General features: G+C 30.1%; 4 protein-coding genes across 4 annotated transcripts; 3 read left to right on the top strand and 1 right to left on the bottom strand.

Moving 5' to 3' along the window:
* The first annotated feature begins 737 nt into the window (after positions 1-737).
* On the top strand, positions 738-1,763 carry LOC113387852 (RPII140-upstream gene protein). The gene is made up of 3 exons (XM_026625234.1): positions 738-1,164; positions 1,220-1,481; positions 1,543-1,763. The coding sequence occupies exons 1-3, from the start codon at positions 795-797 to the stop codon at positions 1,685-1,687; spliced, it is 777 nt and encodes a 258-aa protein (XP_026481019.1). The 5' UTR covers positions 738-794; the 3' UTR covers positions 1,688-1,763.
* Positions 1,764-2,363: 600 nt separating this feature from the next.
* LOC113387703 (armadillo-like helical domain-containing protein 3) lies at positions 2,364-5,348 on the top strand. Its single transcript, XM_026625068.1, is given in 12 exon segments — positions 2,364-2,497; positions 2,645-2,907; positions 2,965-3,144; positions 3,270-3,437; positions 3,495-3,606; positions 3,667-3,840; positions 3,903-4,063; positions 4,145-4,224; positions 4,226-4,427; positions 4,497-4,856; positions 4,915-5,143; positions 5,207-5,348. Coding segments are annotated over 11 exon segments (2,055 nt in total). The 5' UTR covers positions 2,364-2,497; positions 2,645-2,654; the 3' UTR covers positions 5,343-5,348.
* Positions 5,349-5,666: 318 nt separating this feature from the next.
* LOC113387845 (coiled-coil domain-containing protein 149-B) lies at positions 5,667-9,017 on the bottom strand. Its single transcript, XM_026625226.1, has 8 exons — positions 8,886-9,017; positions 8,559-8,819; positions 8,333-8,500; positions 8,123-8,266; positions 6,623-6,730; positions 6,357-6,438; positions 6,123-6,267; positions 5,667-6,062 (listed from the first exon to the last, which is right to left on the bottom strand). The coding sequence occupies exons 1-8, from the start codon at positions 8,952-8,954 to the stop codon at positions 5,708-5,710; spliced, it is 1,332 nt and encodes a 443-aa protein (XP_026481011.1). The 5' UTR covers positions 8,955-9,017; the 3' UTR covers positions 5,667-5,707.
* Positions 9,018-9,193: 176 nt separating this feature from the next.
* LOC113387662 (T-complex protein 1 subunit eta) lies at positions 9,194-12,039 on the top strand (the record flags this gene model as incomplete). Its single annotated transcript, XM_026625022.1, is given in 9 exon segments — positions 9,194-9,389; positions 9,699-9,797; positions 9,915-10,076; positions 10,161-10,348; positions 10,435-10,616; positions 11,077-11,201; positions 11,366-11,520; positions 11,596-11,900; positions 11,994-12,039. Coding segments are annotated over 9 exon segments (1,265 nt in total), but the record flags the coding sequence as incomplete, so codon positions are not given.
* Positions 12,040-12,831: the final 792 nt, after the last annotated feature.

The following is a 12,831-nucleotide window of genomic DNA, read 5'->3' as shown; positions in this document are numbered from 1 at the left end:
TTGGTAAAATAAACAAATATGTAATAGAGTTATTGAAAACAACATTATTGAAATCAGCTACAGAAAATTTACACCTTCTTAAGTACTTCTATTATTGTCCAATTTTGGTCAAAATGTGCAAGTTTATGAAAAATATCTAAATATTAAAAACAATATATATATGTAATTGAATTCTCATAAAGTTAGCAAACAAAATGGTAGAATTACATAAATCTTTTCCAAAATCTATGGAAAGTATATTGTAGAATACTTTATTTTTGTATTTGTACTTTTACAGTAATTTAGAACAAATGTGCGACAAAAACTGTTTTGTCAAGGATAAATCAATAAAACAGATCTGTCCATTGTTATAATTTCCGTGATAGATTTAAATGTTAACAATGAAAATAAATAGACCATGTCTCATAAAGTTCGACTAATTATATAATTTGCAACATTGCAATCATTAAATGAACAATAAAATTGGACACTTTTATGTGCGACTTATTTTAATTAAACATATTTAGATGGCAATCGGACTTAAAACATTAATACTATTTGTATATTTCATAATACGTGTATATTTTAAAACGTAATTCCAAAAATTTTAAACGTGGACGATGAAATTTTGAAAATACAAAAACCGTTATCATTCTAAAGGTGTATCACACAGAGTATAAATTTCCATTATACATTTACCCCTGTGTGACTACACCCTTATCCTCTTCTTCATTTGACATTTATCGTATGACATTTCTAGGTTATGACGTTTGTCTGCACATTCTTGCGTGCTAAAATTATAATAATAAATAAAAATGATTAGAAGTAGTTTACGTAGATTAACCCCCCTAATAGCGGGCGTAATGCCTATTACAGACCACGATATACTCCCAGACACAAAAACAACGGCAGAAATGATCAAAAAGAAATTGGAATCTGAAACACCGAAGGATAGGTTATATAAAATGTTTTCAATGGACGAATTTGGAATAATCAGCCCAGAATTAACGTCTATAGTGCAAGCTACGAGTTTTGGAGCACTTACAGGTGCCGTTTATGGGGGCTTCATTAAATCCAAAATGGCTTATGAAGATTTCATGTCCAATAACCAAGCTACATCATTCACGAGTATGCAAGAGGCTAAACAGAAATTGCAAAACCAAGTCACTATCGGTTTTGGAAAAGGTAATACTAGTTTGAGTATATACATGTAACATCCTAATTTTTTCTATTATTCAAGGTGCATTTATGTGGGGCTGGCGATTAGCATTATTCACGTGTTCTTACATCACAATAACTACGGTCATATCAGTTTATAGAGATAGATCTTCTATATGGGAATATTTGGCAGCAGGCTCGTTAACAGGGGCTTTATACAAATTCAGAATGGGCCCTAAGGGCATGATAGTTGGCGGTGGTTTAGGTTTGGTTTTGGGAGGTATTGCTGGTACTATTTCACTGACAGTATTGTATCTTACGGGTACCACAGTGCAAGAATTGAGGTAATAATATATATAAATATATAGTTAAATTACCTTATATTTAAATTTCTATTGCTTTTAGGCATTGGTCTTATCAATTAGAAGAAACGCGTAATAATGCTAAAAGACAGATGCAATCTGGTCCAAGAACAGAAGATCCTCTTCTAGAAGAACATATAAAACTATTAGAACTCAAAAAGCAACAGCAAGCAGAAAATACCAGCTAATAGTGAAGTTATATAAATCGAGATTAATATATAATATAATAAATTTGTGTACATATAAGGTTAATTTTATTATTATGAAATTTATAAATATTATTATTATAATTATGTTTATAAATAGAATAGAATATTGAAAGATGAAATAAATTGTGAAAGATGTGAACATTGTTTTATTTGAAGATGTGAGAATTGTTTTTGTTAAATAATTATGTAAAATTTTACACATATAATTATTTGAAATATCGAAAATTTTACATTAAATGATCATGTCGAGAAGCAACAAAACAAATCATTTTTAATTTAATTATATTGTTGAAACAAACCACTTTCTTTTCACAATGAAATGAATTTATTGCAAACCATTGAGTATTCTTTCATAATCAGTACTAGGTTAAAGGCATTAAATAAATCTTTTTCCTTTGAATATCAACAAAATTAAATAAAAAAAATTATTACATACTAATAAATAAATATATTATAAAGTAACTGATAAACTAAATTAAATGACACTAGATGCTTGTCAATAAAATGTAGTGAATCATTTTTTTAAATTCTAGTTAATAGCCTTATATTTTAGAGATAAATTAAAATTTGAATTTAAAATCTTATCGGTTTTCTTATTTGTCTAAATTTAGTATTACCAGATGGGATAATCAAAATGTCATCAAAACGTCAAAAGGTGTAACATGATTATATGTGACAAATTCTTAAACAATATGTTGAAATATATATGAAAATACAATAAATATTAATTAAAATCCATTACATATAAGAATTAATATCACTTCCCTTTCCACTGGATTAAAATCCAAGGTATTTTTGAATTAAATTCACTTCCAAATCACTTGTTTTGTTTTCATAACCTCAATTAATTAAAATGATTATAATTTCAAAGACTTTCTCCATACAAATAAATAAAAACACAGTCTCTTCCTTAACCACCGTTATCGTTATTTACAGTGTTTTCAAAATGACGACCAGAAAAAGAAGTGGCTCGGGCTCCAAGAGACAATTCAAAGAAAAAGTAGTCTTGATATATGAGTCCTTCTTCAGAGGGGAGGAAAAGCCTCCTGTGAATGTACAATCTTTCTGGGATGAATTCTTTTTGTTGAAACCGAAAGCGGTTAGTCTGGAGGCAGAGATTTTGAGATTGACGAATGAACAGTTGTTGGGGATGAAGGAGAATATTAATTTGTTGTTTGCGCAATGTGTAGAAACCTTAGGTAGTAATAGAAATTTTGAAAGGTTTGAACAAAATATATTTATTTTTATTTCTTTAGGTCAAGAGCACCACATTAGAGTAGTCTATGCCTTACAAACTTTGTGTGCGTTAACGCATGCTGTATATAAAAAGACTTCAATGGAATCAGGATTTGATGTGATCAATATTTTGATGGGGTTTAGTGTTGCTGAAGAAAGAATGACGACCCTGCTGGATCATATTAATTTATTTTTAACGGGTAATTTTAATAACATTTATTATTTATATTGTTATGGACATAATATTTATTTACTTAATCAATTAATTAGTAATAATGAATATTATTCAATTATTATTCATTAAATAGTTTTCATGTTCTTTTAGGGAATTTGCCAGATAGTCTAAAAGCCTTATGTTTAAAATTACTGCTCGTGTTAGTCACAGGAACTGATAATGTTAGTCAAAATACTCTTTTGGAATACGTGATGATTCACAGCACTTTTGAAGCCCTAATTCAACTTTTAAGTCATTCTACATCTCGTCAAGCACATGGTAAATGGATAAATGATACATTAATTGAATAAATATCTATTAATTCTATTTTTTTAGGTCATGATGTTGTGTTGCTATTGACATTACTTGTAAACTATAGAAAACACGAAGCTGCAAATCCATATATAGTAAAACTTTCTATAGTAGATGATGAGTTAGCACTAAATGGGTATGCATGAGTTTTATAACAAAATCTAGGATTACAATTTTATTCTAAATGTTTTATTAGATATGGACAAGTAATAACTGCATCTTTGTCAGAGTTTTGCCGGCAACATTCATCTCAAAACTCTGAAAATAATTCTTCACAGCAAGGCCAATCGTGGTTGACTTCTTTTACATCAATGGTTGGAAGCATGTTTGTTTCAGATGAAACGCAAGGCACAAGGGGGCAACAGATTAGGTAGATAACAAATCAATATATGAATGTATTAGTTTTTTATTTGTTTGTTTGTTTTTTTTTAGGGCCAACAATGCATTACTCCTAGCTCTTTATGAAGCAGTACATCTCAACCGAAATTTTATCACCACATTAACTCATAGTCAAACAGAAGCCTCGAGTGCGCCCCCTTCCCCGTCTAACACTTTACACAACACTGCCCATACTGATAGCTCTGATGGAGCTCAAGAAAACACAAATTCAGAACAATACAAGAATCAAAATAACACAAATTTAACATCAATTAATGCCAACATGTTCTCACCTTCCAATCCTGATTTAACAAGTCTACCGAGCAATTTGTTGGTGACTTTCTTTCAATACTGTTCTATTGTTATGCAAGATACTAAAAAGTGAAACGAGTTGTAATAATGTTAAGTTGTGTTTTATTGTACTGAGCTGTATAGCTGAGGACCAGTATGCGAATACAATTATGCACGATGGTAATATTTTGTATAAAGTGAGACTCCACAGGATGCCAATGCGGCATAGGAAGATTAATAATACAGAGAGAATGGGGCAGAGTCAACCATTGGCAGCTACACTCATAGGTAATATAAATATACATTTATATTTACTTACAGTTATATACATACTATTTATTTTTATTATCATTTTAGATCTGTTAGTGGAATTCATTCGTTCCCACATGATGAAAAAATTGCCAATGGAGCTCTACCTTTTATCCATTGGCATTATACACAGAGTTTTGTGTTACCAAAAACGTTCTCGTATTCGTCTTGACTATGACTGGAAACAGTTGTGGTGTGCTCTAATTCATCTTGTGAAATATCTAGTCGATGCAGAGAATCACCTTGCCAAAAAAATGAATGTTTTTGATTTACTTTTGAGAGTTGTTAATGTTTTTAATTTATTTATCACGTATGGAGACACATTTTTGCCAACACCAAGCAGCTATGATGAACTGTATTATGAATTGAACAGGGTGGCAAATGTTTTTGATAATTTATATTTAATGGGTGAGTAGAAAAATGTTATAATTTATTTATTCATAATTAATTGCATAATTATTTTTAGCAAGAAGGTATTCAGCATTAGATTGTGAGTACAAACAAGACGCAATGCGTTTGACAAATGGTCTAATTAATATAAGAGCAATCACAAATCATTTTGCCCCCAAAATTCAAGCCTGGCTTGAGAGCAAAGGCTTGTCCACTCCAACAGAGGAACAGGTGCTGGAAGTTGTAAGAGGCAACTACGATAGTCTCACATTGAAACTGCAAGACTCACTAGACCAATATGAAAGGTAAGTTGAATTATTATTATTTATCCTGGGTAGTCTTTAAAATATCTATTTTTGCAACAACAGATACACAGAAAAGCCGACACATACATCTTTTTTCACAACGCTTGTACGCGGTATTGTAAATGACACCAGATCAAATTTAGATTTTGGAGGTATGGACCTGCAGGCTATACTGCAAGAGTTCTCTTCAATTTCATAAACAAACATATATATTATCTATTTAACTTAATATCTATTATATATAAAAATATAAGTTTGCCTGTATAATGTATAAAGACTACTTAAAGTGCTACCTATTAATTGTATTTGTTAAAAATGTTAAAAAAAATAGTTATATATATATATATTTGATACAGAATAAAAATGGAAAATTTTAATGGCGTTATTTTAGGATATATATGAGTTGAAAAAAGTATCATTTATTACATATATACATATTTATTTATAATAAATTAAATATACATTTCTCACAATATATACATGAACACAATTTTAAATATGACTAGTTTAAAAATCTTTGGTTATTTAAATTAAGTAATCAAAAACAGATATGTTTATAATTAATTAATCATCTTTGTTATCTTTTTCCTTCTCTTGTTTTATATCATCCAATGCTTTCTTAAGCAAAGCATCTAAGTGCGGAGGCAATTCTAAGTCATCTTCACCATTTTTAGCAAAACCATTTAAATTCTGAGACCCATTACATTCGGGATCACCATTTTCATGTTTTGGCATACTTTTTTCAGACTTGTCGTATTTTTTTAACTCCTCATCTAACATTGCATCAAAATTAGAATCGACATTTGCAGGGTTATAGTTTTGTAAGAATATTTGAGATGGTGTTGACTTTTTCTTAGTACCATTGTTTTTACTTGGATTCAATTTAAGTTCTAGATCTGATATTCTTGTAGCTAGAATTCTGTAGAATAATAATTAATTAATATTCTATTATATAATTTATTTATTACTTGTGACTTACTTGTTAGCTTTTCGTTGATGTGCCAAGGCTAATGTGCGGTCATTTAAGGCTTCAATAACACCATAAACAAAATTTTTTATTTCCAATAATTTTGCTGACGTAATGGCAGAATCCAAAGTTAGTTTATTTTCAAATAAATGGGCCACTGCAATAAGAAATTAATAAAACATCAAGTATAAATGCATAAGTATACTTTAAAAATTATAATATGTAAAGTATTATTTACAATAATACCTTGTTCCTGTGTCATAATCGTTTCATTATCTGCAATTTCTAACTTAATGTTAGATTTTTTCCTTTTATTTTCTAGCATACTCTGTTGTTAGTTTTATTAATTTGTTAGTCGATTTCATGAAATTAAGGATGTTTTAGTATTAGTTTATAATTATATTATTACAATTAGCTACAAAACTTAATCACTATCATCAGTGCATTCCTTACAGGTAAATGAAAAAAATAGATAAGAAAGTGAATACAAGTTTCCATTTTTTAAGGCCTACCTTGTAGTTTTGGAGCGTTTGATTAACTAATTCTTTTTCAGTCTCTACTTGTGCAACTCGATCTGCTAAATATTTGTTTTCCATTATAAGTGAATCCATATCTAAATCCTGCCAATATACAATTCCCATAATAGTCTAAGAGCCAGTGAACTATTTGACTAACCTGTTTTCACAAAGCCAGAATTTTTTTTAATGATAATTTATTATCGGCCCATTAAGAAAATACCATTCTGGCAGTCATTCCGCGGTTGCGTCATCATCCCTTCAATTTGTGAAAATGTAAAAAAAAAATTTTTTTATAACTTGCTCGCACAAGGCTCAAATTTTGAGGGTGTCTTCTTTTAACTGTTCAGAAAGCATATGTAAAAAGCCAGCCCATTCTGACGGTTGCAAGGGTCTGCCAGAAGAGTACATAATAGTCATGACGCGCAAGGGTGTGGGCGCATTGCCATACATAATTGACTAATACCCTTGTATTTGAATAATTTATACGCCATTTTAAAGGTCATTTTGAAAACATCCGTTATACCAAACTTCAACTTTGTATCTCACCTTATGGCCAAAATATCATTGAAAATATGCCAAAGTGGCCCCTTTTTCAAACTCAATTTTTGGCGTAACCATAAAAGATATCGAATCGCACATCCGACCGAACGAATTCTATGCGGGCTACTATTAGCGTTACGCGCGGGTGTACTGGTTCTGGTTTCTTCAATTTTTCAAAGTGTTCCACAAATTTGATTTAAACCATATTTGCAGTACTAAAAGAGAAAACAATAAGCTTTTAAATAACGCTAATAATAAAGTAATTGAACAAAACGCACTATCCGAAAACATTAATTGAAAAATTATTTTATCCTTTTTAGCTAATAATAAAGGATTATTTAGCATATATTACTATACATTATGTGGTTTAAGCCAATATGAGTAGAATCACGTAATTTTTTTCTCGATATCTTTTATGGTTACGCCAAAAATTGAGTTTGAAAAAGGGGCCACTTTGGCATATTTTCAATGATATCTCGGCCATAAGGTGAGATACAAAGTTGAAGTTTGGTATAACGGATGTTTTCAAAATGACCTTTAAAATGGCGTATAAATTATTCAAATACAAGGGTATTAGTCAATTATGTATGGCAATGCGCCCACACCCTTGCGCGTCATGACTATTATGTACTCTTCTGGCAGACCCTTGCAACCGTCAGAATGGGCTGGCTTTTTACATATGCTTTCTGAACAGTTAAAAGAAGACACCCTCAAAATTTGAGCCTTGTGCGAGCAAGTTATAAAAAAATTTTTTTTTTACATTTTCACAAATTGAAGGGATGATGACGCAACCGCGGAATGACTGCCAGAATGGTATTTTCTTAATGGGCCGATAATAAATTATCATTAAAAAAAATTCTGGCTTTGTGAAAACAGGTTAGTCAAATAGTTCACTGGCTCTTCTACTATAATACAAATATAAATCAATAAATATATTTATATACAATGTATTACTTCTATAATTTCTTTATCCCCACACATGAATATTTTCAGTTCATGGTTTTGTCTGTGTATTTTGCATTTGTAAGCATCCCTCTCAGATATCAACTCTTCTTTTTCATCAATAATACTGCGTAGATCCGATTTTAAGTCTTTAACCTTCGATATAAACAAGAAAATGTAATTTTAACTACTTACACATGAATTTAAATATATACTAGCTACCTTTTCATTCAATATTTCTAACTGTTTTATTAAATCTTCCCGATCATGATTTGTAAATGATGTACTTGTTTTTGACGTGCTTTCTGTTTCCTTTTGGGACTGCAATCTTTGTCTAAGTAATCTTACATCACCATCACGGTCAGATAATTTTTGTTTTAATCTACCAATCTAATAGATATATTATATTAGCAAACAAATTAATATGAAATCATATTTGTGTCGTTACCTCTACAGTTAAAGATTTATTCTCCTCTCTCAAATCATTTAACATTTTAACACTCGTAGCAAAATTTCTATCATAATCCAAAGTACCAGAAAAGGTTCCAATATTATATTGACTAGAAAGCTTTTTCAAGGAATACCTAGACTGGCCTTGTTCTGCAATTAATTTATACTGGTCTCTCTCTAATCTACATTCATTCAACTCCTTATTCATAATAGTTAGGGCTTCGACTTTGCTTTGTAATTTTCTTCTCAAGATCGAGTACTAAAATATAAACAAATGGGTATAAAAGGGGTGTTAACAGATGTTTGATGGGATTGAGACATATACTTCTAAATAGACATTTTCTAGTTGTTCTTTGTAAAGGGAATCTTGGTTTTTTATTGTTTTATTAGTCATTTTATATGGAAGAGATTTATTTATTTTTAATTACAAATTTGTAGTTCACGTGTGATTTGACAGTTGAATGACAGCTGTATTGATTGATGTGAGGTTGGTTGCGCAACTTTATCGTGTGCCAACATTGAAATTGAAATTTGTATTAAAAATTTTAATTTAATTTAATATTTATTATTAACAATGTTATTTTTTAAAATATAATTAATAATAATTTATTTTTTGTTCTCATAAATCTGTTTTCAAAGTATTTGAAGTCTTCCTTAATTTTATGTATAGTTTTTTATGTTGGTGTTTTTTGTTTCTGTGTATCGCATCACGGGAGTGAGTAGGCCGACACGAGCACGAGGATTATTTGCTTAATTTTGTTATTAAAAGATTTGTGAAAAAGTGTGCGATTATACCCTTTAAACCAAGCAAACAAAACAATCCAACATGGTAAGTAAATTTATTAAATGCACTCGAATACTACATATTTATTTCAACACAAACCACTTTCAAAGTTAACCTCAAACTTTTATGTACATTTCAGGTACATTTTATTTAAATACATCACATTTCCATTATATTAAACAAAACCTGCAAAATTTACGCTTGTGCTAAACTTTAAATGATTTTACTTTGGTTTTTTATCGTTTAATTATTCCAGAATGTTCTTTGAAATTACCATGTTTGTTCTAGAAGGATTGCACAAATTCATGAGGCGTGACATTTGTATGCTTAATTGATTTTTTCTATTTTTTTTAGCAACCTCAAATTTTGTTATTAAAAGAAGGAACTGATTCCTCTCAGGGAAAACCTCAATTGGTTTCTAACATAAATGCCTGCCAATCTGTTGTGGACTCTGTAAGTAATTATATAGTATAAAAAAATTAAATGTAAAACATCAACACAATAAAATCAAACTAAACCAAGTGCAATTTTTGATTTTAAGCTGAGTCTTTTTTATTTTTTTCTATTTAGGTCCGTACCACCCTTGGCCCAAGGGGTATGGACAAGCTTATTGTGGACCGAAATGGCAAATCCACAATATCAAACGATGGAGCCACCATAATGAAATTGCTGGACATTGTGCATCCAGCTGCCAAAACTTTGGTTGATATTGCCAAATCTCAAGATTCAGAGGTTAATAGAAAGATATTACTAGAAAGTTAAATTATACTTTTAAATTTTAAATCTATTGTAGTATTAAATTTTGGATTATATTAGGTCGGTGATGGTACAACATCTGTAGTTCTACTTGCTGGAGAATTTATGCGCCAAATGAAGCCTTTTATTGAAGAAGGTGTTCATCCAAGAATTATAATCAAAGCTATGAGAACAGCTTTGAACTTGTGCTTGGAAAAAATCAATGCTTTGTCTGTAAAACTGGACAAATCTGATTCTGCAGAAAACAGGTTGGTAGAAAAGATAACAATCTAACTAAATAATGTATTTATATATATTATATAACATGATATTATTTATATCATTTTTTTAGTAGGAATTTATTAGAAAAGTGTGCAGCCACAGCTTTGAGTTCCAAATTAATTCACCAGCAAAGAGATTTCTTTTCTAAAATGGTAGTAGATGCTGTTTTACAATTAGATGATTTGTTGCCTTTGGACATGATTGGAATTAAGAAAGTCAGCGGGGGTGCTTTGGAAGATTCACAACTCATTGCAGGTAAATTAGAAGAATTCATACAATAATAGAATAAATTAATAGAATTTTAATTATATTTGATATGGTTTGATATCAATCTAAATCTTTTTATGTCTCAGGGGGCAGACTCTCTGTTTACATGATTTAGATTTTTTTTTATAATATTCTAGCTGTACTACAAATTAGAGCATTGAAACACATTTTCAATTTATACCTTTAATAATTATATTTAAAATCTCAGATCAAAGTAAGCAATAAGTAAAAATTTATAATGGATGTGGACCCTTATTTTCATTTCTTGGGCAATAGAATTTTTTATTGCTTGCCCCTTGCAATAATTTGCACCAATGGCAGTCGACATAAACTACTTTATCAATCACTGTTCTAAAACTCTCTAATTGTTCTTTAAGTCTCTGTTCTATAACTCTAATTAAAGAACCAAGATTATTTCGTTTTTAAAATAAATATTTTTTTTTTATAGGTGTGGCTTTCAAGAAAACCTTCTCTTATGCTGGTTTTGAAATGCAGCCTAAGTCTTACAAAAACTGCAAGATTGCCTTGCTGAATATCGAGTTGGAACTGAAAGCTGAAAGAGATAATGCAGAGGTAAGTGTTGAAAATTATTAAATCTATATCTAAACTAAGTGTAAATGGTATTTGGCCTTAAATCAAGTTGCATAAACAACTGTTTAATAACATAAATATAAAAGAAATAAACTTTTGCTTTAAAATGGTGAAAATCAACAAATCTAATTATTATTTTGTTTCAGGTTCGTGTAGACAAAGTATCCGAATACCAAAAAATAGTTGATGCAGAATGGCAAATCTTGTACGACAAATTAGCAAAAATCCATGCTTCTGGTGCCAATGTTGTCTTGTCCAAACTGCCAATTGGTGATGTAGCAACACAGTACTTCTCAGACAGGTATATATACAAATTTATATAAATTTCTATTCCAAATTTCTATTACCAAATCATAATCCCTGTGTCCTTTTTTAGGGATATGTTCTGTGCAGGCCGTGTACCCGATGAAGACCTCTCCAGAACACTCAAAGCTTGCGGAGGTGCAGTTCTGAGCACAGTTCAAGATTTGAAAGCCAGCGAACTAGGAAGTTGTGACTATTTTGAAGAGGTGCAAATTGGTGGAGAACGTTTCAACATCTTCTCAGGCTGTCCTAATGCCAAGACTTGCACAATGGTTCTGAGAGGAGGTGCTGAACAATTTTTGGAAGAAACTGAGAGGTCACTTCATGATGCCATCATGATTGTTAGGAGGACTTTGAAAAATGATGCTATTGTAGCAGGTAAATGGAATGGATACATGCAACTACACTAATTGTGTAAAATTTACATTTTTATAAAAAATGTTTGACTTATATATCCTTTTTCTATTTTAGGTGGTGGAGCAATAGAGATGGAATTATCCAAAGCCCTACGTGATCACTCAAGAACAATCGCTGGCAAGGAGCAACTGCTGATTGCAGCGGTAGCAAAGTCTTTGGAAATTATTCCAAGACAATTGTGTGACAATGCAGGCTTTGATGCTACAAATATCCTGAACAAACTTCGTCAGAAACATGCTCAAGGTAAGAATTTTTGCTTTTCTTATTTATATAATAGCAAACTAAAGATTATATTGAACAAGATCATAATATAAAAGGTAATAGGATTTTATTAGAAAAAATGCGATTTTTTAGCTTTAAATCCTAAAATAAAGATGAAAATTTTAATCAAAATGGTACTACTATAGTTACGACTATTAGTAACAATTTATCCTTTCAAATTGTTTTTAATATTTTTAATACAAATCAGAACGTTGCTTGTTTTGTTCAAGAATCTATCTTGTTAATAACTATTATTGAATCCTTATTGTGTTCTATGAAATGTCCAAAACATTCCCAAAATGTGTGATGGGAATTTGTACCTATTTTGCTAAATTTGTGTTTTTTCAATTTTTTGAGCTTTTCTGAATCGTTTTATAATAAAATTGAAGAATGTAAAAAACAAATATGGCATTTTCTTAATGTTTTTCCAAAAATGGCTTGTAATGATTTCAAGAATTTAAAAGCAATTTAATCTAACTAAATAAGAACTAGGATTCATTAGTTTGGAAAAAATAGTTGAACAATGAAACTATTTATTGAATATAACCAGTTTATTTGGAAAACTTGTACAAAATTACATAATCTGCAATATTTTCTAACAATATAACGTTTTTGTTAATTATAAACTGCT

The sequence above is a fragment of the Ctenocephalides felis genome, unplaced genomic scaffold, assembly GCF_003426905.1.
Source record: "Ctenocephalides felis isolate EL2017-DRISC unplaced genomic scaffold, ASM342690v1 CF-g0.4_SCAFFOLD_03572, whole genome shotgun sequence".
Classification (NCBI taxonomy): Eukaryota; Metazoa; Arthropoda; class Insecta; order Siphonaptera; family Pulicidae; genus Ctenocephalides; species Ctenocephalides felis.
The sequence above is the reverse complement of the archived record's forward strand: the minus strand, read 5'-3'. Positions and strand labels throughout refer to the sequence as shown.

Coding starts and splice junctions, on each gene's coding strand:
- LOC113387852 (XM_026625234.1), top strand. CDS start 795: ATGATTAGAAGTAGTTTACGTAGATTAACCCCCCTAATAGCGGGCGTA. Junction 1,165..1,219: donor CACTATCGGTTTTGGAAAAG/GTAATACTAGTT, acceptor CTATTATTCAAG/GTGCATTTATGTGGGGCTGG. Junction 1,482..1,542: donor ACCACAGTGCAAGAATTGAG/GTAATAATATAT, acceptor TATTGCTTTTAG/GCATTGGTCTTATCAATTAG.
- LOC113387845 (XM_026625226.1), bottom strand. CDS start 8,954: ATGACTAATAAAACAATAAAAAACCAAGATTCCCTTTACAAAGAACAA. Junction 8,501..8,558: donor ATAAATCTTTAACTGTAGAG/GTAACGACACAA, acceptor TATATCTATTAG/ATTGGTAGATTAAAACAAAA. Junction 6,268..6,356: donor GATTATGACACAGGAACAAG/GTATTATTGTAA, acceptor TTCTTATTGCAG/TGGCCCATTTATTTGAAAAT.